The sequence below is a fragment of the Herpailurus yagouaroundi genome, unplaced genomic scaffold, assembly GCF_014898765.1.
Source record: "Herpailurus yagouaroundi ecotype Mexico unplaced genomic scaffold, PumYag 140, whole genome shotgun sequence".
Lineage (NCBI taxonomy): Eukaryota > Metazoa > Chordata > Mammalia > Carnivora > Felidae > Herpailurus > Herpailurus yagouaroundi.
The window spans coordinates 10369335-10391132 of record NW_024412395.1 but is presented as its reverse complement, the minus strand read 5'-3'; the positions used below and the strand labels follow the sequence as shown (position 1 = coordinate 10391132).

The 21798-nt window shown below is 36.7% G+C and overlaps 1 protein-coding gene and 1 pseudogene across 11 annotated transcripts in view; both read left to right on the top strand.

The window, feature by feature from the left end:
• Window positions 1-21798, top strand: part of PTPN4 (protein tyrosine phosphatase non-receptor type 4) — a 230077-nt gene that overhangs the window by 161724 nt on the left and 46555 nt on the right. For all 11 annotated transcript variants that reach the window (XM_040474832.1, XM_040474828.1, XM_040474831.1 and 8 more), the window contains 3 exons: window positions 206-274; window positions 6699-6824; window positions 9768-9926. In XM_040474832.1, coding sequence (XP_040330766.1) covers window positions 206-274; window positions 6699-6824; window positions 9768-9926 — 354 coding nt within the window. The remainder of the gene's footprint in view (window positions 1-205; window positions 275-6698; window positions 6825-9767; window positions 9927-21798) is intronic.
• Window positions 2519-2645, top strand: LOC121031183 (uncharacterized; annotated as a pseudogene).

Below are 21798 nucleotides of genomic sequence, written 5' to 3'. Positions count from 1 at the left end.
TCATTAATTGGAAGAGCTATAAATAAGCTTCATCCATTCAGGTAGAGCTGGAATTCAGTCCATTCATTTCTTCTTCTTCTCTGCTCCCTTTTCTCTGCTACAAATTTGTCTCTTATGAAGTTGTAATATAATCATGTTGTATGTTGTTATTTTATCTTATAATTTTCCTTAAGGTTTTATTATTGTGCATGTTTATGTATTTCAGTGGGAGAACTGAAGTCCAGTCAGTTCAGTATGGCAAAGAAAAAGCAAATAAAGACAGGGTATTTGCAAGGTAAGCTGCCTCTATTTCAGTGTTTGAATTTTTTTAAAAGAAAGATTAAAATTACTAAAAACTCTTTTTCCAGATGTGATTACAGGATTAGCACATGATCCTTTATTTAATTAAACAATAAATTATGTTGAGGGAGTAATGAAATAATTTGTCTAGTTTATTCATTGCCCCCCCCCACATTATTTTAATGGGAGCTAAATTAACCCTGTATCAAGCATTGTAGTTCTGACCAGGCTGAATCAAATACTACATTATTCATGTAACATATTTGGGAAAGTTTATTTCCTTTATTTTTTTAACATTTTTGAAAAACATAATGATTAATTTCATGTATTATTCAGCCCATTTCCATTTTTTTTACATCATCTTGTTGAGAAAAGTTAATTTTGGGGGAGTGCCATTTAGTTATCTTCATATTTTTAGGAGGTATTGTTTTCAAGCAAGTTGAAACAACATGATGAAGTTTATGTTTTAGAAAATAGTTTTATGAGCAATGATGGAGAATGGATTGGAAGTAAGGACCCGGTGCTAAGAGACCAATTAGGTTATTGCAGTAATCCCAGTGAAAATAATGAAGGCCTGACCTAAAACATTGGTGATGAAATGGAGACTAGGGGCCAAATTTGAGGAATATTTTGCAGGTAGAACTAACAGAAGTTGTTAAATCATTTAGATGGAGGTGTGTTAGAGATAGGAGTATCTGGAGAGACCGTCAGATTTGAGTGACAGAAATGGACAAAGGGATACAAGAAAGAGAACAAATTTGTAACGGAAAAAGTAGTGAACCTGGCACAAGTCTCGTTTGAGATCCGCGAGCAGCAGTCTAACAGGATTATCCAATAAGTGGGAGGGAGGAGGAGTGACCAAATCGGTGGCAGCAAATATTTATTGAGGACCTACTCTTATGAGCGTGTGTCAGGTTCTGGGAATAGAATGAAGAACGGGACACACGTCTTAGCCCCCTGGAGCTTAAATTCTGATTGGTGCAACAGATATCTAATGCAAGTAATGGATTGAGCCAGTGCAAGGCTGTGGAGCTGGAGCCTGCTTGTCATGTTTGAGGAAGAGTAGGCAGGCCAGTAAGGGAGCAGCAGTAGAGAACATGTTAGGGAGGTAAGCAGCAGCCAGAACTTGTATGACCCCATGTTCAAAATAGTAAGGACTTTGCATTTAAGGGAAAGCCAGTGGGGACTGAGAGCATTGAAGAGATATAAAGGGACTTGGACTTTTAAGAGTCTGGCAGAGTTGTTTTGTTTTATAGTGGTAATCTGAAGTATTTACAAATACCGTGATTTCTAGGATTTGCTTCAGAATCATTGGGGTGAGAGGGTTCAGGTAAATGTAGGGACAAATGACACAAGGTTGACCGTAATGATAATTGTTGAACCTGGGTCCTGAATGCAGTGTTTATTAAATTACTCACTCTACTTTTGTTTATATTTAAAGTGTTCCATAGTAAAATATGGGGGGTTAGGGGATCACTCTGGCTGCTGTGAGAGAATCCGTTGTATGGGCATGTAAGTGGAAAGAGGATAACCAGTTAACCTAAGAGTGGCTAACGTTTATTTTTTATTTATCTGGGCCAGAGAATTTTTGTGTGTTATCTCACAGTCCCCATAGTTCAGTGAGGTAAATCCCATTACAAATGAGAAAACTGAGCACAGCACATTTGAATAATTTACCTGAAGTATTAAGGGATTCTCACACAGGCCTCCCTGTTCTTAGCCACACTTTTACCCTCTACAGAATAGGTTTGCTGTTCTGCATGAGATAGGTGAACGCTTGGCTGCTCTGTCTCAGAGATGTGAGAGACGACCTTTATTGTCTGTCTCCCCCACTAGAATGCAGGCTATATGAGGGTGGGAGTTTTATCTGTTTTTTTCACTGCACTAGACCCAGCTCTTTTAATAATGTGTGCAGTATGGTAGATGGCTTTTAAATGAGGCATGTTTTTTCAGTGGAAATGGCTTACAGAGGATAAGTCCTTAAAGAGTTCATGTGTTTGGTATCTCCTGTCATAGGAGGCATAAGAGTTTTAATAAATTTTAATGAGAAATTTTTGCTTTGGCTTTTATTTTAATTTTACCTTTAGCCTTTATCAAAAAGACCTTCCTGTTTTGTGTTTCTAGAGTAAAAGGAGTTTTTGGTTTTTTTCTTTTCTCCAAAAGTAAAAATTGTTTTATTGTTTTTTTTTCTGCTCATATAAGTGATACTTCATTATTTGTTAAAATTCCAAATGCCAGTAATTTTACCTGGCAGGGGAGATAACCATGATCGCAGAGATGGTTCTCTCCAGGAGAGGCTTGTCCATTGTGCTCAGGCCATTCTGATTCCTGCGGTTCCCCCAAACGTGGGAAACTCAACCGTGTTCGAGGTTTCCCCTGTCTAAAATAAAGAAAAGAAAAATAAATAAATTAAAATTCCAACATGCCAAATAACAGAAAAAAAATTATGACGCAATACAATTACGTTAAATAATTTTTGGTACTTACTATTTAAGGTTTTGCCATGTGTATACTCACAGATATGTATCTGTATATATCTGACAAGGCTGAATCAAATATTACTACATATATATATATAAAATATAAATAGCTTACTCTTTGCCAGTACTGTGCCCTGAGTGCTTAAACAAATGAGTAAGTTCCTTGGAGTAAGGACATTTGAAACAAAAAATTATTAAAACATGATTTTTATGTGTTTGAATAATAAAATTAACTTGCTTTTTTATCCCCCCCCCCCTTCCATTCCTGGCTTACCCCCATCCTCTTTTGTGTGTGAATGATCTACTCAACAGGAAAACTGTCTGAAAATGCCTTGAAGGATTTAGCTGGTCAGGGTTATATAGCATTTTGCTGTCATACATTTACTTGAATTTGAATGATGTAGTTTATCTCAACATTTGTTCAATATTTTGAATTTGATTTATTGTTATATCTTGTTTTTTATGTTTATGAGGGAAATATTGTCATTTTTCTATTAAATATAAATCTTAGTGTCATATTAATGGCTATTTGGTTACTTGGTTATTTGGGAAGGGCGAAAAGAACAAAATAAGAACAAAGATGCCTACTGTAATAGACATGGCTACTGAAATTATTCAGAATCCTCGCTCTTACAGTCTTAGATACCCTTGTTTCCAGTTAGAAAGTTCTAAGCACCAGTATGAAGGTAAAATGTACAGAAAGTCCTTTTGAAATTATTTTCCTTGAAATTTCTCAAGAATAAAATAATTTACTTCCTATTAACTTCGTTTTCATTTAAAATGTATCCTTTCGCTTAGTATTACGACTTATTGCACCACTCCCTCAGACTTGTTAAAATCAAAGCAAATATTTTTCTGATTCTTTTCTCTTAAAAATGCACCTAACAAGGGACTCCTGGGTGGCTCGGTCGGTTGAGCGGCTGACTTCAGCTCAGGTCGTGATCTCACAGCTTGTGGGTTCAAGCCCCGCGTCAGGCTCTGTGCTCACAGCTCAGAACCTGGAGCCTGCTTTGGATTCTGTTTCCCTCTCTCTTTGCCCCTCGCCCACTCGTACTCTGCCTCTCTCTCTCTCAAAAGTAAATGAAACATTAAAAAGAATTTTTTTTAATGCACATAACAAAATTCTTAGCTTTTTTCTTCTTTTCCTTGCAAGAAGCTTGAATTTTTTCTTGCTTGATATTTATAAAAATAGTGAACACAGTTTGATAACTAGGTCTACTGTAGTATGATATCCTGATATGAATATCAAATTATACATGTACTTACATATTAATATTATTATCACATGCAAAGTACTTTCTTTATAAGTGTTAATGTTTGAATATCTTGATCATGTGTGACTTTGAGAAATATGCACAATTATACCTGCATCCTAGCTCTTCATTTTGTATGTGCATTATTAAAATGGAAAATTGTAATAGGTTATTTTGTGAAACAAATATGCGTTATTTAAGGAATAGTAGAGCTAAAATTCCAATATAAGAAGTCCTAAATATCTGTCCCATATCATTTGTTATGTGGAATTCTATGAATCTTCCTTAAAATAAGTCCTTAGCAGGGACAAAGTTTTGTTTAGTGTTTATGACCCTTCCATCTCCAAAAGTCTAAGGCTTGTTTTTATAATATATCACAGCCTCACTGTGATGACCTGATGCATATCTACCAAAAAACTCTGATGGTTCTAGCAGTTATTAAGTTATTCTGTTAAAGTATTAGAGAATTCTGGAGTTCTTATCCACTTCTTAGAATTTTAGTTGGTGGTGTATAAATAGAACAGATTTCTTCTTCAACTTTTCATGTAAGGTCACTTTTTTCAGCAGTGATGAATATGTTAATTTTTTTTCCCAGTCGCTCAACTCTTTTCATTGCTTTCACACTGTTTTAATTGTCATATAATACCTAAGAAGAAAGCAAAAGAATGTTCACGTGTAACAGAAAAATAAAGTGCCATGGTCAGAAAATATATTTACCACATTGCAAACACACTGATGAAGTGTGGTATTTTTTTCTCTGAAATTTCCACACTCAACAGGAAACATAGACAGCAAGCTTGAGTGGGTGGGTCTCTGAGGTTAAAGCTGTTAATAAAATTCTTGAAATTTAGTTTTAAGCGCAGAGCATTTCCAACCATGTTTAGTTTATTAACAACAGTTAAGTGTTCTGACGCTTTATACTACTAGGTGAGTATAATTGGATTTTTTCGTCTTCAAATGACTTTTTCCCTCTCTTCAAAAATGAAAGTAGTCAATCTAACTGTAGTTATGCAGTCTTACAGCTGACATTTAGTAGTCTAATATATGAGAAAGAATAGCTTATTAACTCTTGAGAGTTAACATTAATACAAGAGCAATAATTCTAGGGTTTCTTTTGATAATCTTCATTTTAAAAATCAAATGTATGAAATACCATCGCTTTTTTTTTTTTCCATCTTATTCTGACTAATAGGAATATTAGTTTGCATGGCACTATTAGGAGATTGGACTAAATGGTGTCCTGTGTTGTCTTCAAATAAGAAAAGCCTATAATTTGAATTCATTTATGAAAAACTAAATCTGAGTCAGTGCCTATTTTTAAATCAATAACATTACATCTCTCTTACGAAATGTTCTAAGTTCTTAAATTAAGGAAATGTCATTAAGCCAAACTAAAAAAGGTTTGGGCTATGAATATACGAAATGAGGCACTTGTGTGGTTTGGATTCGTAAGTAATTTAAGTTACTTGTGGTTTCATAAAATTAATAAACTAAAACATTGCACTGAAAATTTAGATACTCATAAGTTATAAAATGCAGGATGTAGGGGAGGACCTAGGTTCATACATTATACTGGTAAATTTCAATATTTAGACATAGATACTTAACTGATTTGACTTATAGAAGGTTAAAACGAGGACCCTCCACTCATCATTTTAATACTTCCTACTGTGTCTGTAAATTTTATTAAATATTCTTGGTACGTGTACTGTGCTTTTTAGTCTATTCTGTATCTATGTGCTTCAGTGAATTTATTGCAATATAAAACTATCAGCTTGCAAGATCGTTTATTATGTGTTTTTATGTAAGTAGCTTACTTCCATATATTAACCTTCGTATTAACTGTGCATGTCAAAAAAACTAGGTATTTAAGTAGATGTCATATATATTTCCATGAATTTTGGCCATTATCTGAATTTGAACATAAAAAAGACTTTAGTTGTTAACTTACCTAAATTCTAAAGATTTCTGATCTCTGCAAACTTCAGTATCTTTTCTGAAAAGATTACTTAGGTTTCATCTTTATTACAATGATAGCTGACAATATATAGATAGGTAATAAACATAGTCTTCTACTCCCTCCCATGAGACAGAATAGTTAACCTTCTAAATGATGTTTTTTGGAAAAACAAAACAAAGAAAAAAAAATCCACTGTCCTATTATGAATAAAATGGAAAAAATACATAATTATCCTTTTTTGCCATGTCCTCTGTTGAGGCAGAGGATCAGGGTTTGGGTTTAAGATTTAAGGATATTCAGGAGATAATATGCTAGCAGTTGTTTAATATATCACAAGATGACTTAGAATTTCAGAAACTCTGGAATAGTCAATATTTATACTATTCATATATGAGATAACTTGGTAGCCAACTGTTCCTTTGCTTTTTTCCTTTCTTCCTTTCTTCCTTTTCTTGTTTCTTCTCTTTTTCTCCTCTTTTCTCCTCTCTCTCCTCTTTCCTTTCTTCCTCTTTCTTTCCTATTCTCTCTTCTACTCTTAGCGTGTCTTTCCTTCCTTCTTCATACAAAGCAGATGTAATTTCTTAGGAAATTATGAGGTATATAGCCGCCAAATGCATTAATTTCATTTAAGTAAACTATTTTTATTCATCTAGAATATGACAAATTCTAAGATTTGGTTTATAGTTGGAGGTATAAAAATGTTTACATACTAAATTATTTCTGCAGATCCCCAAGTAAGCCCTTGGCACGGAAATTAATGGATTGGGAAGTAGTAAGCAGAAACTCAATATCTGATGACAGGTTAGAAACACAAAGCCTTCCATCGCGATCTCCACCTGGAACTCCTAATCAGTAAGTACAGACTGACATCAGGTGTACATGTTGCTAATTTCTAAATTATTGACTGTGTTATTTCCATTGCCCAAAGATCGAAATATGTAAATCTTTACCTTTAAATCTTTTAGCCAGACATGATTTTTGTTGCTCTAGAGCATTATTTCCTCATAGCCTGCAGCTTATTGCATAAATGGCCTGGAAAAGCCTCAGTGAATGAGGGAGTAGAACATTGAACAAGGATGTTCACTATCCTATACAGTATGGGTCTCTAGCTAATAAACCAAGATCTATTAGTAGACTTAAAATCTGGAAATAATGGTTATTACTGGCATAATCCTTTTTTATTGGCTCTCAAGCAGAATTTCTAGGGGAGCATATATTCTTTGAAAATGCTAAATGATTGTGATTATCTTACTTTATCTCTTACCCCAACCACTGTTTCACCACTTTCTGTGGTCTAGAAAAAGGGGTTTCCAACATAAGCTCCCACAAGCTTAGCTATATCTATGCTAAGAAGCCTGTGTTACTCAGCACTTACTGTTTATATACTTCTATTATTTCCTACCAAAACTGTATGCTTTGATATAGATAACAGTAAGATAATCAGCTCGTACTGGCCAAAGTTGTTAATTTTATAATGTGTTAACAAATGTGTTGAATATATGGATGTAACTAAATAATGATAAACACATCTCAGTATGTTCACAGACCTTGTTCAACCAAAAGGTTTAATACAAAATACTTGAATTTTTGTATGGAATATAATATTTGAAGAAGTCTAACTTTAGAAATATTTTATACACATTAATATCCAATAAGTGTGTAGTAAATTCTAGAAGTTGTGTCACCGATGGGTGTTTGTCAGCCCAAGAATAAACTTCTACCATATTGAAAGTAAAGTATGTGTATAAATAGTTTGGTTCAGGGAACATTATCTCATACTTTAGTGTCTTCCTTTTTTTCTTTTAATGTTTATTTCTTTTTGAGAGAGAGAGAGAGAGAGAGAGCATGAGCAGGGGAGGGGAAGAGAGAGAAGAAGACAGAGGATCCGAAGCAGGCTCCACGCTGACAGCAGAGAGCCCAGTTTGGGGCTCAAACTCCCTAACTGCGAGATCGTGACCTGAGCTGGAGTCAGACGGACGCTCATCCAGCTGAGCGCCCCCAGGCACCCCCGCTCAGTGTCTTCCTAAGCTAGAAAAGATAGACTCAAAAGCTTCTGTGTTTCTAATTGCAGATTGCTAAATTATCTCTTTTTATATATATAAAATACTGTATATATTCAGAGGCTAATCAACTGTTTGAAGAAAATTCAGAATCATCTTTTTTGGTCCCTTTTCCAGGCACTCATTTTTCCATTAAAAAAAATTTTTGTTTTGTTTTTAATTTTTTTTTCAACGTTTTTTATTTATTTTTGGGACAGAGAGAGACAGAGCATGAACGGGGGAGGGGCAGAGAGAGAGGGAGACAGAGAACCTGAAACAGGCTCCAGGCTCCTAGCTATCAGCACAGAGCCCGATGTGGGGCTCAAACTCACAGACCGTGTGATCATGACGTGAGCTGAAGTCAGATGCTTAATCTACTGAGCTACCCAGGCACCCTAATGACACAATTTTAGATATGATCTGAAAAAGTTTTTTTCTCAATTCTAAAAAGACAGTACAGTGTGATGATTAAGAGCATAGGCCCTAGAGTCACTGTACATTTGAACTTTGAACAAATTAATCTCTTTGTCCCATTTTTATCTTCTATAAAATTATAATAGCAGTGTCTTTTATGAGGGTTAAATCAGAGGATATATGTAAAATGCTTAGAACAATGCTTAGCACATAATAAGTGTTCAAATGTTAGTTATGATTAATAATAGTAATCAAAATAATTCATGTGACTATGTCACTTACAAGGATGGAATTATGTTATTCATTATCTATTTTTAGGAAGTAAAGGAAGTCCCATAAACAGAAACATTTATGAGGATTAAAAGAGAACTCAGACCAGAAGATATTTCTGAATTATTTATTCTTTCCCTTTATTCTATACAGGCAGACCTTGGAGATATTGCAGGTTTGGTTTCAGACCACTGCAATAAAGCAAGTCAAATGGATTTTTTTGTTTCTTAGTGCATGTAATGTTTACACTAAATGTGCAATAATAGCAATGTCTAAAAAATTAATGTACATACTTTAAAAAATATTACTAAGAAGTGCTAACCACATTCTAAGTTTTCAGTGAGTCGTTATCACTGCTCACAGTTTACTATAACAAATATAATAATAATGATAAAGTTTGAAATAATGCAAGAATTCCAAAACGTGGTAGACATGAAGTTGTGCAAATGCTGTTGGAGAAATGGCACCAGCCGACTTGCTCGCAAAGTTACTGCAAACCTTCTATTTTTTTTATTTTTTTATTTATTTTTTTAAATCTTTATTTTTGAGAGAGAGAGAAAGTGCGAGCAGGGGAGGAACAGAGAGAGAGAGAGAATCCGAAGCATGCTCCAGGCTCTGAGCTGTCAGCACAAAGCACGATGCAGGGCTAACTCATGAACCGTGAGATCATGACCTGAGTCAAAGTCGGACGTTTAACCGACTGAGCCACCCAGGCGCCCCAATTTTTTTTTTTAAAGAAGAAGCATAAAGCAAAGCACAATAAAATGAGGTGTAAATACTGATTAAGACACAAAGTTGTAGTGACTATAGCCTATGTAGACATTAGGTGTAGAGATAACAGATTGAACAGGTAAAATCCTTGCGGCAGTTCGCTGACTGTAGTTCAGATTTTTGACTTCCTATTTGGTGTTCTTTCTGTTTACTTCACACTGTCTTCATCAGAGTCTTTTCTTAGTCAATATGGTTAGTCATAAAAATACACACTCACTTTTTAATGTAATCATATAAATAAAAAACGGGAAAAATTGAATTAAAGCACATTTTCACTCAATCTTTTTTCCTCTTCATATAGTCGAAATTCTGCATTCACACAAGAGGGAACCCGGTTACGACCGTCTTCAGTTGGTCATTTGGTAGACCATGTGGTTCACACTTCCCCAAGCGAAGTATTTGTGAATCACAGATCTCCATCTTCAACACAAGCTAACAGCATTGTTCTGGAATCATCACCGTAAGACCTTTTTCATTTAGCTTCCTTCTTATAAATTATACTGCCCCAAATTGTTTTATTTGAAATAATCCTGGGAAATTAGGGTGTTTGATATAAGTGTTTGTTTACACAATGTATTAACATTTATGTATTTGTAAATGTGCTTATTTGTCCCTGAGAGTTCTTTGTACTCTTCCCAACCAAAACAAACAAACAAAAAACTTTGTTTTCATTGATTCAGTATGTTCTTTAACCTTTGATGCATACACTTAAATATTTGTGCAGATGTAGATGTAGCACTGTGGTCAGGTAGTAAGGTTCTAAAAGATAGAGTGTCTTAGTATTATTCAGGAAGGGAACCATAAGAATGAATAGACAATAGAAAATGATGGAAAAATTACTTAGCAAAGGAGAACCAAGTAAGATGACCATCATACTGAAAATGAGTTGTAGAAAGTATTCACACATCATTTTTAAAATTCATTTTTCTCTCGAATTACATACTGGTACATAAATTCAGCTTCATAATTCAGTATTTATACCCCATCGGTTTAATGTACAATATGCTTACCCTCACATTAATATACAATATCTTGACTTATTGTTTATATTAATGCAAATTAGTCCATATGCAAGTAAAAATTCACATTAAGAATTAGGAAAGAAAAATAAAATTCTTTACAAGAAATGTGGCTTCGTATAAAGATGCATTTATTTAGAATGGAGTGACTATGATCAGGGCTGAAGAAAGGAGAGGTCTGAAAGTGATGGGTGGAAGAGTAAAAGGACTGATCAGCAAAAGCAGGAGGTGGAACACGTGACAAGGTGCAGGAGCTGGAACACGTGACAAGACACAGAGGAAGCGATTGTCCTCACTGTCGGGGCAGCCAAGGAAGACTGGCTGAGCCATTAAGACAAGCGGAATTCAGTCTTGGTAACATGTCTTAGTCAAACATTTTGATTGTACGTGTATAGTAAAAAGGTTGGAAGGGTAGGAAAGATATACACTGCACAGTGACACCTGTGGAAAATGAGTTGACAAGAGACAAGATTGATGGAGATTTTGTTTTTGATTGCTTTAAAAATTAGCATTATAAACTTTGATTTTTAGTAAGCATATATTTTCCAATTCTGAAACTTTAAAAAGTACAATAATTAAGAACATGATGGAAATGTTAAGTAATTAAATTTAAAAATGACATACTTTGAGCACATAGAAATAAACCATATAGAGGAATCTCAAAAGCCTGTCTTGTTACAGAACAGTAATACCATTCCAGGGCCTAATCAGATTATCTCCATCCATTTTTTTAAAGGGCCCTTTTTGTAGAGACACACACACGTACACATGTGTATACATACACATAGAATTGAGTGTTTCCATATGCAAATTTTATGGATTCACCAATCCGAAAAAACCTTCGTTCTGGTTTCCTGAACTTAAATGGAGATGCAAGTTTAGGATAGATTGGAACTGTGCAGTTTTTGCTTCCCCATCCTGATCCACAAGAATTTCAAATGCCTGGACCTGTATTTCTCCTTGGACATGTATTTTATTTATGAAACTTGTGTGTTTTGTATTCAGGTTTGAATCTCTAACACTGCATTTGAAATTCAGCCAGTTTTAACCTTAAGAATAATGAGAGAGTTCTGAAAAAATAAGCTTAATGGTAAACAAATTAATTGTTTACAATCAGCTTTTTCGTAAATTATCTCACTGTTGAACTCAGTGAAATAGAAAAGACTTTTATTCCCCATTTATAGATGAGAAGGCCCACTTAACAGGATTTATCCCATTTTATAGAACTAATATTCAGGTCTTCCCTATCTGACCCAACCAGCAGAATTTTTGTATCCTAGACAGGGCTTTGTTGTAATCACTTGGTTGGTTGATTGATTTTTGCAATTCAGAGAAAATATTTTGCAACTTGGAATCTATAGGATTTAGTTTTATATTGGCCAAATGTGAAAAGAATTCAGACAATGTGTCAGATGAAGCACAAAGCATTTCAACATGTATTGAAATAGATCTTGAGATCATCTCACCAGTTCCCTGTTTTTTGAGTGAGTATAGGACCTTTGAGGTGAAACCTGAGTCCTGACTTTGATTACTGCGTCAGGTTGCCTTCTTCACGAGACGAAAACACTGCTATCTCATAGGTGTGTTTGTTACGGAAACAAATAGGAGGTTGTTTGTACTGCTTAGAATAAAGTTACCATTTATAGGCAGGGGCAATTGAAACTACAGTCTACCATTTCCTTCCTTTCTTTAAATGTTTCACAGAAGATTAGACTGTTTTAGTTTGTGATTTTCTGAGAAAAACAATAATCCTAAATTAACTTGAAAATACTTAACAGGTGCTTATTTTAGTAAATTCATACCACAAATGTTAGTATACTCCTATCAGTATGTAACAGGGAAGTTTGGACATTTCTACAAAACCATCACAAAGCATGTAAGTTGGGTGGTTAAGATTTTATTTGAAAAAAATTTTTTTAATGTTATTCATTTTTGAGAGAGACAGAGACAGAGTGCACTGGGGGAGGGGCAGAGAGAAAGGGAGACACAGAATCCAAAGCAGGCTCCAGGCTCCAAGCTGTCAGCACAGAGCCCGAAGAGGGGCTTGAACTTGTGAACCGTGAGATCATGACCTGAGCCAAAGTCGGATGCTTAACCGACTGAGCCACCCAGGTGCTCCTAAGATTTAATTTTTTTATTTTGATACAGATTGCTAAGGACAGCAACAGAGAGCTGCTTTGACTGCAGAATAAACTGCTTTCAGTGCTGCTGTTGAAGTATTCATGAGGAAATTTAAAGCTGACTGGACTCTAGTAAATCAGCAAAGCTTTTGCCTACCTGGCTTGATTGACAGTTTTAACAAATCTTTTGATGCTATTTTACAGTATATTGCTTTGTTGACAGCAAAGTGCGCTTAAAAGTAACATTTTCATTATTTTTTAAAATGTCAAAGTTGAAGATAAGCAAGTTACAGTAAAACCTTGGATTGTGAGTAGCTTGTTCTGGGAGTGTTCCACAAGATGAGCAAACATTTCTTTAAAAAAAATATTTTTTTAATGTTTTATTTATTTTTGAGAGAGAGAGAGAGAGAGACAGAGTACCAGCGGGGGAGGGGCAGAGAGAGAGGGAGACACAGAATCCGAAGCAGGTTCCAGGCTCTGAGCTGTCAGCACAGGGCCCGATGCGGGGCTTGAACTTGTGAACTGCGAGATCATGACCTGAGCTGAAGTCAGACGCTCAACTAAGCCACCCAGGCGCCCCAATGAGCAAACATTCCTAATAAATTTTAACTTGATAAACGAGCAATGTCCTGCAGTACGAGTAGTATGTGATGCCAAATGTCACATGATCACAACTGAGCCAATGGTTCTTCTGTCTGTCTCGGTGACGGATTGTGGGTGATCATCTCCTTTGCTCATATGCTCAGTCTCAGGCCACAGTGTTTAGCAGATATCCGTGATTTTTCAGAACATTGGAAGATGCCCACAACTGGCACTAATGTATTTTTTGTCACTTCAAAGCACCTACAGACAGTCCCTTGCTTTTCCATGCAAGATTAAATTTAGGAATACTTTCCTTCATTCTAGATCAGGCTGCCTGCAGATAATGGACCCTCTCCTCTGCTGCCTTATTGCCGTTACAGTTAATACTGTAGTATTAATACTGACAAGAATTTATTAATACTGTACTTGAGTCAGCATCCCTGTGAGCATGCAGAAAAAATTCCATTGAGTCAATAGATAGCAGTGATTCCCCTAATGATAGTGAAAGCTGTCCTGCAGGATAACCCTCCTCTCTCATCTCCCTCACACCAGCCACGAAGGTTTTCAAAGGTCAGTGCAAGTTAATTTGTTTACTTTTCTTTATATTTTGTATTTCCTTTATTTGTATTACAGTAGTATAATCATTTTTTATGTGAATATTTTTGGGTTGTGGAACGAATCATCTGAGTTTCCATGATTTCTTATGGGGAAATTTGCTTTGATATACAAGTGCTTTGGATCACAAGCATGTTTCCAGAATTAATTATGCTCGCAAACCAAGGTTTTACTATATTTGTATTGATAACCCCAATATGAGAATTGGGCATTGGAACACTTTTGGAATTATATTCATTCCCATCACCCTTTCTCCATTCTTAATGTTCAGAAGTTAACACAAGTGGTCATTTTTCCTCCAGATTTTTTATGTGGGTAGATTTTGAACATTACATTTCAAGTATGTATTCAGCCCCCCTCCCCCACCATCATTTAGGCAAATTATTGGTTTTAAATATATTAAAACCATTGAGTTAGAAGTATGTTATTAGAATTTCACATATAGTCATGTTATCACTTATAACTTTTTTTTTTTTTTAACGTTTTATTTATTTTTGAGACAGGGAGAGACAGAGCATGAATGGGGGAGGGTCAGAGAGAGGGAGACACAGAATCTGAAACAGGCTCCAGGCTCTGAGCTGTCAGCACAGAACCCGACGCGGGGCTCGAACTCACTGACCACGAGATCACGACCTGAGCTGAAGTCGGCCGCTTAACCGACTGAGCCACCCAGGCGCCCCACTTATAACTTTCTATATGGCATGATAGAAAATAGTCTTGGGACATTCTCTGTTAAGTTCTATTGAGGCCTCAGATACTGTCATATAGGTAGGTAGTTTAGCTTTTCTGTTTTATAAATTGGCTTCTGAGAAGCATTGTATTTGGAGAAGAGTCCACTGCTACAAATAGTTTGAAACCTCTGATTTAAAATAGCTTTGTTCCTGTTTTTTTGCAGTTGTTTTGATTAAAGTACAACTGTAACATAATGTTAAGAGCACAAGCTCTGGATTCAGAGTGGGTTTAAAACTTGGTTCCACCACTTCTAATTATGTGAGCTTGGATGAGTCATTTTATCTCTGTAAGCCTCAATTTCCTTACCTGTAAAAATAGGATGATAATATCTTACCCATAGTGTTGCTGTGAACATTTAATGAGATGAGCAGTTAAGCAGAGAAAAAGTGTTTGGTAGATGTTAGCTATAATAATTGTGTAATTTAATTACTTTGGGAGGATATACTAGTAGGTAGGCTTTAAGAATATTATCAGCCACATATCTGTCTGCATGTTTGAAGTATGGATGTCTAGTTGAATACAACGAAGAATTCTCCAAATTCTCAACTTTATCCTTAGGCCCTAATCACAAGAGACTCTTTACAGATTTCATAATCCTGAAGTATCAAACCCATTTCCTTGGACAGTCCCATGCCTGGACTGTCCCATTCTAGTCTTACCTAATAACTCACCTCAGCTTTGTCCACACCTTATGAATTCCTTTCACTTAAATCTTTCTTAAAGATTTGCCTTCATTTTGCCCTTCTGAGCTACTGCCACTGAAAATTTTATCTCCATACTCAGCTTGACCCAATTCCCATGCCAAACTTGATCAAGTCTAGCAGCATACAGTTGACCCTTGAACAATGTGGGGAATAAAGGGTGCTAACCCCTGCATAGTTGAAAAGTCACATATAACTTTTGACTCCCCCCACATTTAACTGCTAATAGCCTGTTGTTGACCAGAAGCCTTATTGAGAACATAATCACTTGATTCACACATAGTTTGTGTGTTACATGTAATATGTACTACATTCTTAGCTAATGAAGTAAGCTAGAGAAAAGAAAATGTTAATTAGAAAATCGTAAGGAAGAGAAAGTACATTTACAGTACTGTACTATAAAAAAAATCCATGTGTATGTGAATCGGCACAGATCAAACTGTGTTGTTCAAGGGTCATCTGTGTTATGGATCCTGCAAATACCAGACCACTCTAGGACGAGGAAATAAAAGAACCAAAGGAGCTGTGATGGGAGGAGATAATCAAGCTATGGGGACTCAGAGGATGCACTGTATTTGATGATGTACTTGTGGCAGCAAGACCAATCACATAGGTCCCTGGGCTGCTGTAGCTGCAGTATATTTACCTGCCATCCATGTCTGGCAGATGCCTGTATTACTTTTGGGAGCTAAGGTCAGGGACTTGAAGTTTGGTTGAAACCGGGCATCTCAGGTCTGGGACCTTGATTCTGAAATGGATTCATACTGATGTAGTAATATGAGATTTTCAATTCTAGTCTTAATATCATATCCCTGAGAGTTTATATGCACTTTTTAAATTTATTGAGCATTTATTAGTAATCAGTCTGCAATGGTGTTTACTTTGAAGTGCTGTGAATGTTACTATAGATTAGCCAGTGTGTCAAGAATCTTGAATTTTGAATCAGGATTTTATCTGCATCTTAACATAGTATAAGTATAGGATAGTAGAGTTACTGTGCAGTAAGAGCTGGGATAGACTAGTGACTGTAGTTGAAAGAGACATGTGCTCCTGGTATGCATCTTAGAAGATTAATCTTAAAATAATCCATCAGTCCTGTCAAGTTGTATTAGGGTCTACCAAGAATATGGTTTTTGCTTATTTTCCAGTCTTAAATTAGAATCAACTTTATGCTTCTATAAAGCATAAGGAGTTTCAGAGTTTATCTTGCCCACTTTTCTTTTTTAAAAGTAACTAAAATAATCCCTTTTGGATTACACTCCTTTCTATACTCTCCTTATAACAGATTTTTTTCTGCCTCCCATCTTTAAATTAAGCCAAAGTATTACCAATATTTGTAAGACACCAGCCATAGCTCTGATGCCCACTTTTTTCATTGGTTCCTATTACTCTAGTCCTGTCTGAACTACCTAATAGTAGATGCTGGCTTTCTCTTTAAGTCACAGTTCCCTTCTCTGAGAGGAATTCTTTCCTTTCCTTTCCTTTCCTTTTCTTTTCTTTTCTCCTCTCCTCCCCTCTCCTCTCCTCTCCTCTCCTCCCCTGTCCTCTCCTCTCCTCTCCTCTCCATGTTTATTTATTTTGAGAGAGAATGTGAGCAGGGTAGGGGCAGAGAGGGAGAGAGGGAGAGAGAGAATTCCAAAGCAGGCTCCGCACTGTCAGTGTAAAGCCCAATGCGGGCCCGAACCTACTAATCATGATATCATGAGCTGAGCTAAAATCAGAATTGGATGCTTAACTGACTGAGCCACCCAGGTGCCCCTCAGGGAAATTATTTCTAATGGGGCTGTGTTTCATTATGCTGTCTGGTTGTTCTTCCAAAGCATATTGTGTCTCTTTATTTTGTTATAATTAGCAATTGTAGGTTTTTTGTTTTGTTTGTTTAGTTTTGCCTAGAAAAGTTATCTTTTCTTAGAACTGGCATATTTAATGACATTATTTTAAATGTGTTACAATTTCTAATTATAAAGCATGGTTTACCTATGAAAGTCCTTTTCCTAGATAATTGAATAAGTAATAAATTGACTGCACTCATGATCTCTACATTAGATATGAAGGAGGAAGTTATCATTTGCTATAATAAAATTGAGTTAAATACATTTGGAATAGGTCTTTTTTTTTTTTTTTTTTTTAATGTTTATCTATGTCTAAGGTGGGGGGATAGAGAGAAAAGGAGACAGGCTCCATGCTGTCAGCATGGATCCCAATGCAGGGCTCCAACTCACAAACCATGAGATCATAACCTGAGCTGAAGTTGGATGCTTAACTGAGCCACTTAGGTGCCCCAGAATAAGTCTTAAAATGTAACTGAGAACCTTTGTCCAAAATAAGAATTTCAGGAGTCTGTGTTGACATCCTTGATTAGTTTGATAGACTGTATTAGTAGAGACACAAATAGATATAGATGAAGTTTGGTTCTTGAACATAGAAAGGGCAGTTACCGGGATTGTCCTAGGAGAATACATAATTAGTCTGTAAAAGCTCCCAGACCAACCTGTGTGTCTTCAACCATCAAGCATCCGGAGAGCCTGACCATCACTATTTGAGAAGTTATTTTAGCAAGAAAGTTATATAAAACAGTGAGAGAAGGCAGGTAGCCCTTTTCCTGAAATCCAAAATTAGTGTTTTTTCTTGTGTTATATCTTGAGTAAGCCTCTCCGTGTGTGCTGCATTCTCCTCCTCTTCTTTAGAACTTAGCTTAAATCGAATCCAAGCCTGTATGCTTAGGCTCTCTTCCTATCTGTGGCTTCCCCTGGACTTTGCTTAAAGGAGAGATAATACTCGTATACCTGCTGGAATCTGGCAGGTAACTGTGGGAGGAATTTATGTGCCTGGGATGCCCATGGCCCATCTAAAGGCAGCAGCTAGTTCTTGGCTTTGACCAGTGGTAATGCAGATCCATTCTTTCCAGAGTTTCTAGGTATTCCATTCTGGAAATCTGGATACATGTGTAATTTTTAAAATGAGTCAATTAACTCATATTTTATAAAGAAAAATTAATGGACCAAATGTATGTTGGCCAAAATTGGCCCATAAGCCATGAATTTGTAGCCACTGTTTTAGGGCAATGGGTTCTAATTAGAAATGCATAATAAAAATAACTTCTGGAGTTTTTTTGACCATATATGCCTAATCTCTAACCTCAGAAATGTAAATTGAACAGTTTAAGCAGAATGTCCCATATGTCAATACTGTCCCTCTCTTGACCTGAGTATTGTCATTGTTAGGCCCATACCTACCAGATTTGGCTCACTTAAATATTGCACTACAGATCAGACATGAGTTTGTCTCAGTTGTATATTTTAGGATTGGTATGTATTAGGCTGTTGGCTGGACCACGAATAAAGAAAAGCTGATCTGACTCCATTCCCAGCTGATCTCAACCTTACACTCTGCCCTATAGATCTTTGGTTTTGAGGGTGTTTCCCGTGTATGACAACTATATGCAAAACTAGGAAAAAAACCTTTTTTCTTCACCTTGCCTAAGTTGCTTATACTTAACCCTAAGTAAGGGATAAGACCTACTGATTGATTGATGTGGAGTCCAATGACTTCTGGTATTTGAAAAGTCTTGAAAGCTTTTGGTCAACTGACTTTCAGAAATATCACATCTGTGAGGCTGTGCCATGGATGTCCGTCTTTATGTGTCCTAACCCCTTGCAGCAGGCCATGGTTGAGGTACATGACTCTATTCTAATCTGTGGGAACAATTTCCTAGACTAGCAACAATTGAATGTATTAGATCTTAAAGGCTTGGGTTCTTGGCAGAAAACTAGTAGGATAAAAATGAATGTGCTTGGTACCTATAATCCCTGACCATCAAGGTAGACCTCAAAGAAGTTTTTGCTGAAAAAGAGAGGTGTATTTTTTGATGCAGTCCTTATAGATTTATTAGAATTTGGAGTATTTTGTTCCCTAAAGATTTCTGTGTAGAAAGTTAGGCTGAGTGGACATTATGGTTTACCTACTAATTTAGTGATTAACTTTTACATTATGTAAATTTGGAAGGACTGTATTCTCTCTTTTTTAAAACTTTTTTTAATGTTTATTTATTTTTGAGATGGAGACAGCACGAGCCAGGGAGGGGCAGAGAGAATCCAGTGGGGGAGACACAGAATCTGAAGCAGGCTTCAGGCTCCGAGCTATCGGCACAGAACCTGATGTTGGGCTCGAACCCACAAACTATGAGATCACAACCTGAGCTAAAGTCGGGCGCTTAACTGACTGAGCCACCTAGGCGCCCCAGGACTATATTCTCTCTTTAGAGAAACTTCCCTGGAGGACGATACAGTTATACCATTCATTCCTGATAATTGCTGACTTCATTGGTACTAATCAAATTTTTAGCTTCATTACCTGTATCTACCAGGTATTTAGCAGTGAGCCTCTAAGTAAGCTTCACACCTTCTGTACCAAAGGAGGGCATATATGTCAAAGAGCCACTCTGACAGTAATCTCTGTGTCTGTTATCTTGGGCTAAATTATGTGGGTATCAAATTATCCCAATTTATAGTGACAACAACAAAGGTTCTCTTTTTCTTATATCATACGTATATCATGGGTCAACTGTGGTTCTACTCCATGTCATGTTTATTCCAGGACCCAGACTGCTGTTTGGGGCATGGCTAGTAAGCATAATGAATCATGATTTGTTTTTTTTGTTTTTTGTTCTTTTAATGTTTATTTATTTTTGAGAGAGAGAAACAGAATGTGAGCAGGGGAGGGGCAGAGGGAGAGGGAGACACAGAATCCCAAGCAGGCTCCAGGCTCTGAGGCATCAGCATAGAGCCCGACGAAGGGCTCAGACCTATGAATTGTGAGATCATGACCTGAGCCGAAGTCAGAGACAAATCGACTAAGCCACACAGGCGCCCCCATTAGCTGTTTTTAAAGTATCCTTTCAAAGTGACCACTTCTACTCATGTTTCATTGGCCAAAGCAAGTCAGATAGCCAAGCCTGATGTCACTCAGAGAGAGGTGGAGAATAACTTTTGAACAGTAATACAGTCTAATGCAGTTCCACTTCCTTAAGTTCTTACAGCCGGTATCTTGGGCATCTGTTGCCACTCAACACAAAAAGCAGGAAGTGGGTGAAATCTGTGCCTGAATTGCACAACAGCGGCCATTGACACCGCAGCTATCAACTCTCTCATTGGACCTAGGCAATGGGACAGTCAGTAATTTTTTTATTTTCCAAAAGACCTCCTGGCATTGCAGAAATAAATAATAACCTCAGGAATGGTCACTGCTCTTACAAAGAACCATTTCCCCTTACCTGTTCTAGCTTCCACAACTTCCATGATGTATACTTTCTAGGATGCAAGTTAAACGCTGGTTCCCCCTCCTGGCCTTTGTGAAAACTCACAAGTAATGTTATTACATATACTATGCTCATTCATAAAAGCTCCCATTTTTAGGGGTGCCTGGGTGTCTTGGTCATTTAAGTGTCCGACTTTGGTCCGGGTCATGATCTCATGGTTGGTGAGTTTGAGCCCCGCATTGGGCTCTCTGCGCACAGCCGGCTTCAGATCCTCTGTATCCTTCTCTCTGCCTCTCCCTCGTGCACACACCACCCCCCCCCCGCCGCCAAAAATAAACATTAAAAACTACCGTTTTTACCTTGAAGCGTCTTCTATCCTTCCTAGCTCTTTTTATCGGTTCTTGCTGCCACAAATTGAAGCTTATGCTCCCTAATGTTAATTGAATTTTTGTTTTTTTAAATTGTATATTCCAACAATGTTTTATCCAGTTTTGTCTCCTCAGTGAGCTCAGTACTCTTACTCAGATTCCAATCTTTGGTGTAGTATTGAGTTCATTACTTTAATGAATTGTGTCTTATTTCTAAAGAAATGGGCCAGGGGTGCCTGAGTGGCTCAGTCGGTTAAGCATCCGACTTTGGCTCAGGTCATGATTTCGCACTTTGTGAGTTCGAGCCCCGCATCGGGCTCTGTGCTGACAGAGCCTGGAGTCTGCTTCGGATTCTGTGTCTCCCTCTCTTTCTGTTCCTCCCCTGCTCACACTCTGTCTCTCAAAAATAAGTATTAAAAAAAAAAATCTAAATAAATTGGGCCAATCACAAGTTCTCTAGATTGTATAGGGTGTTTTATCTGTGGAACGGCTCAACTCTCAATTCTGATTTCTCTTTGCCTCCCCTTTTCCCTGACTACCCCTGTGACTCCACTGAAAACCTTATTTTAAAAAAGTGTTTTGGAAAGTGTATATATTGCTACAGTGGATTAGTAAATATCTTTATCATGATACACTTAAAAAGTGTATTTGATTATTATGTGGAATTGTTTACAGATTTGATAAAGTAGGAAATTCAATATACTACTTAAACTTCAAAGTTAAGATTTCACTTGTAAATAAATTTTTTTTGAAGTTTATTTATTTATTTTGAAAAAGAGAGAAAGAGCACAAGCAGGGGAAGAACAGAGAGAGAGAGAGAGAGAGAGAGAGAGAGACACAAAGAGAATCCCAGGCAGGCTCTGCACTGTCTGAGCCACCCAAGTGCCCCAATAAATACAGTATTTCAAGCTTATCTTCTACTAGATGTTGTAAATATC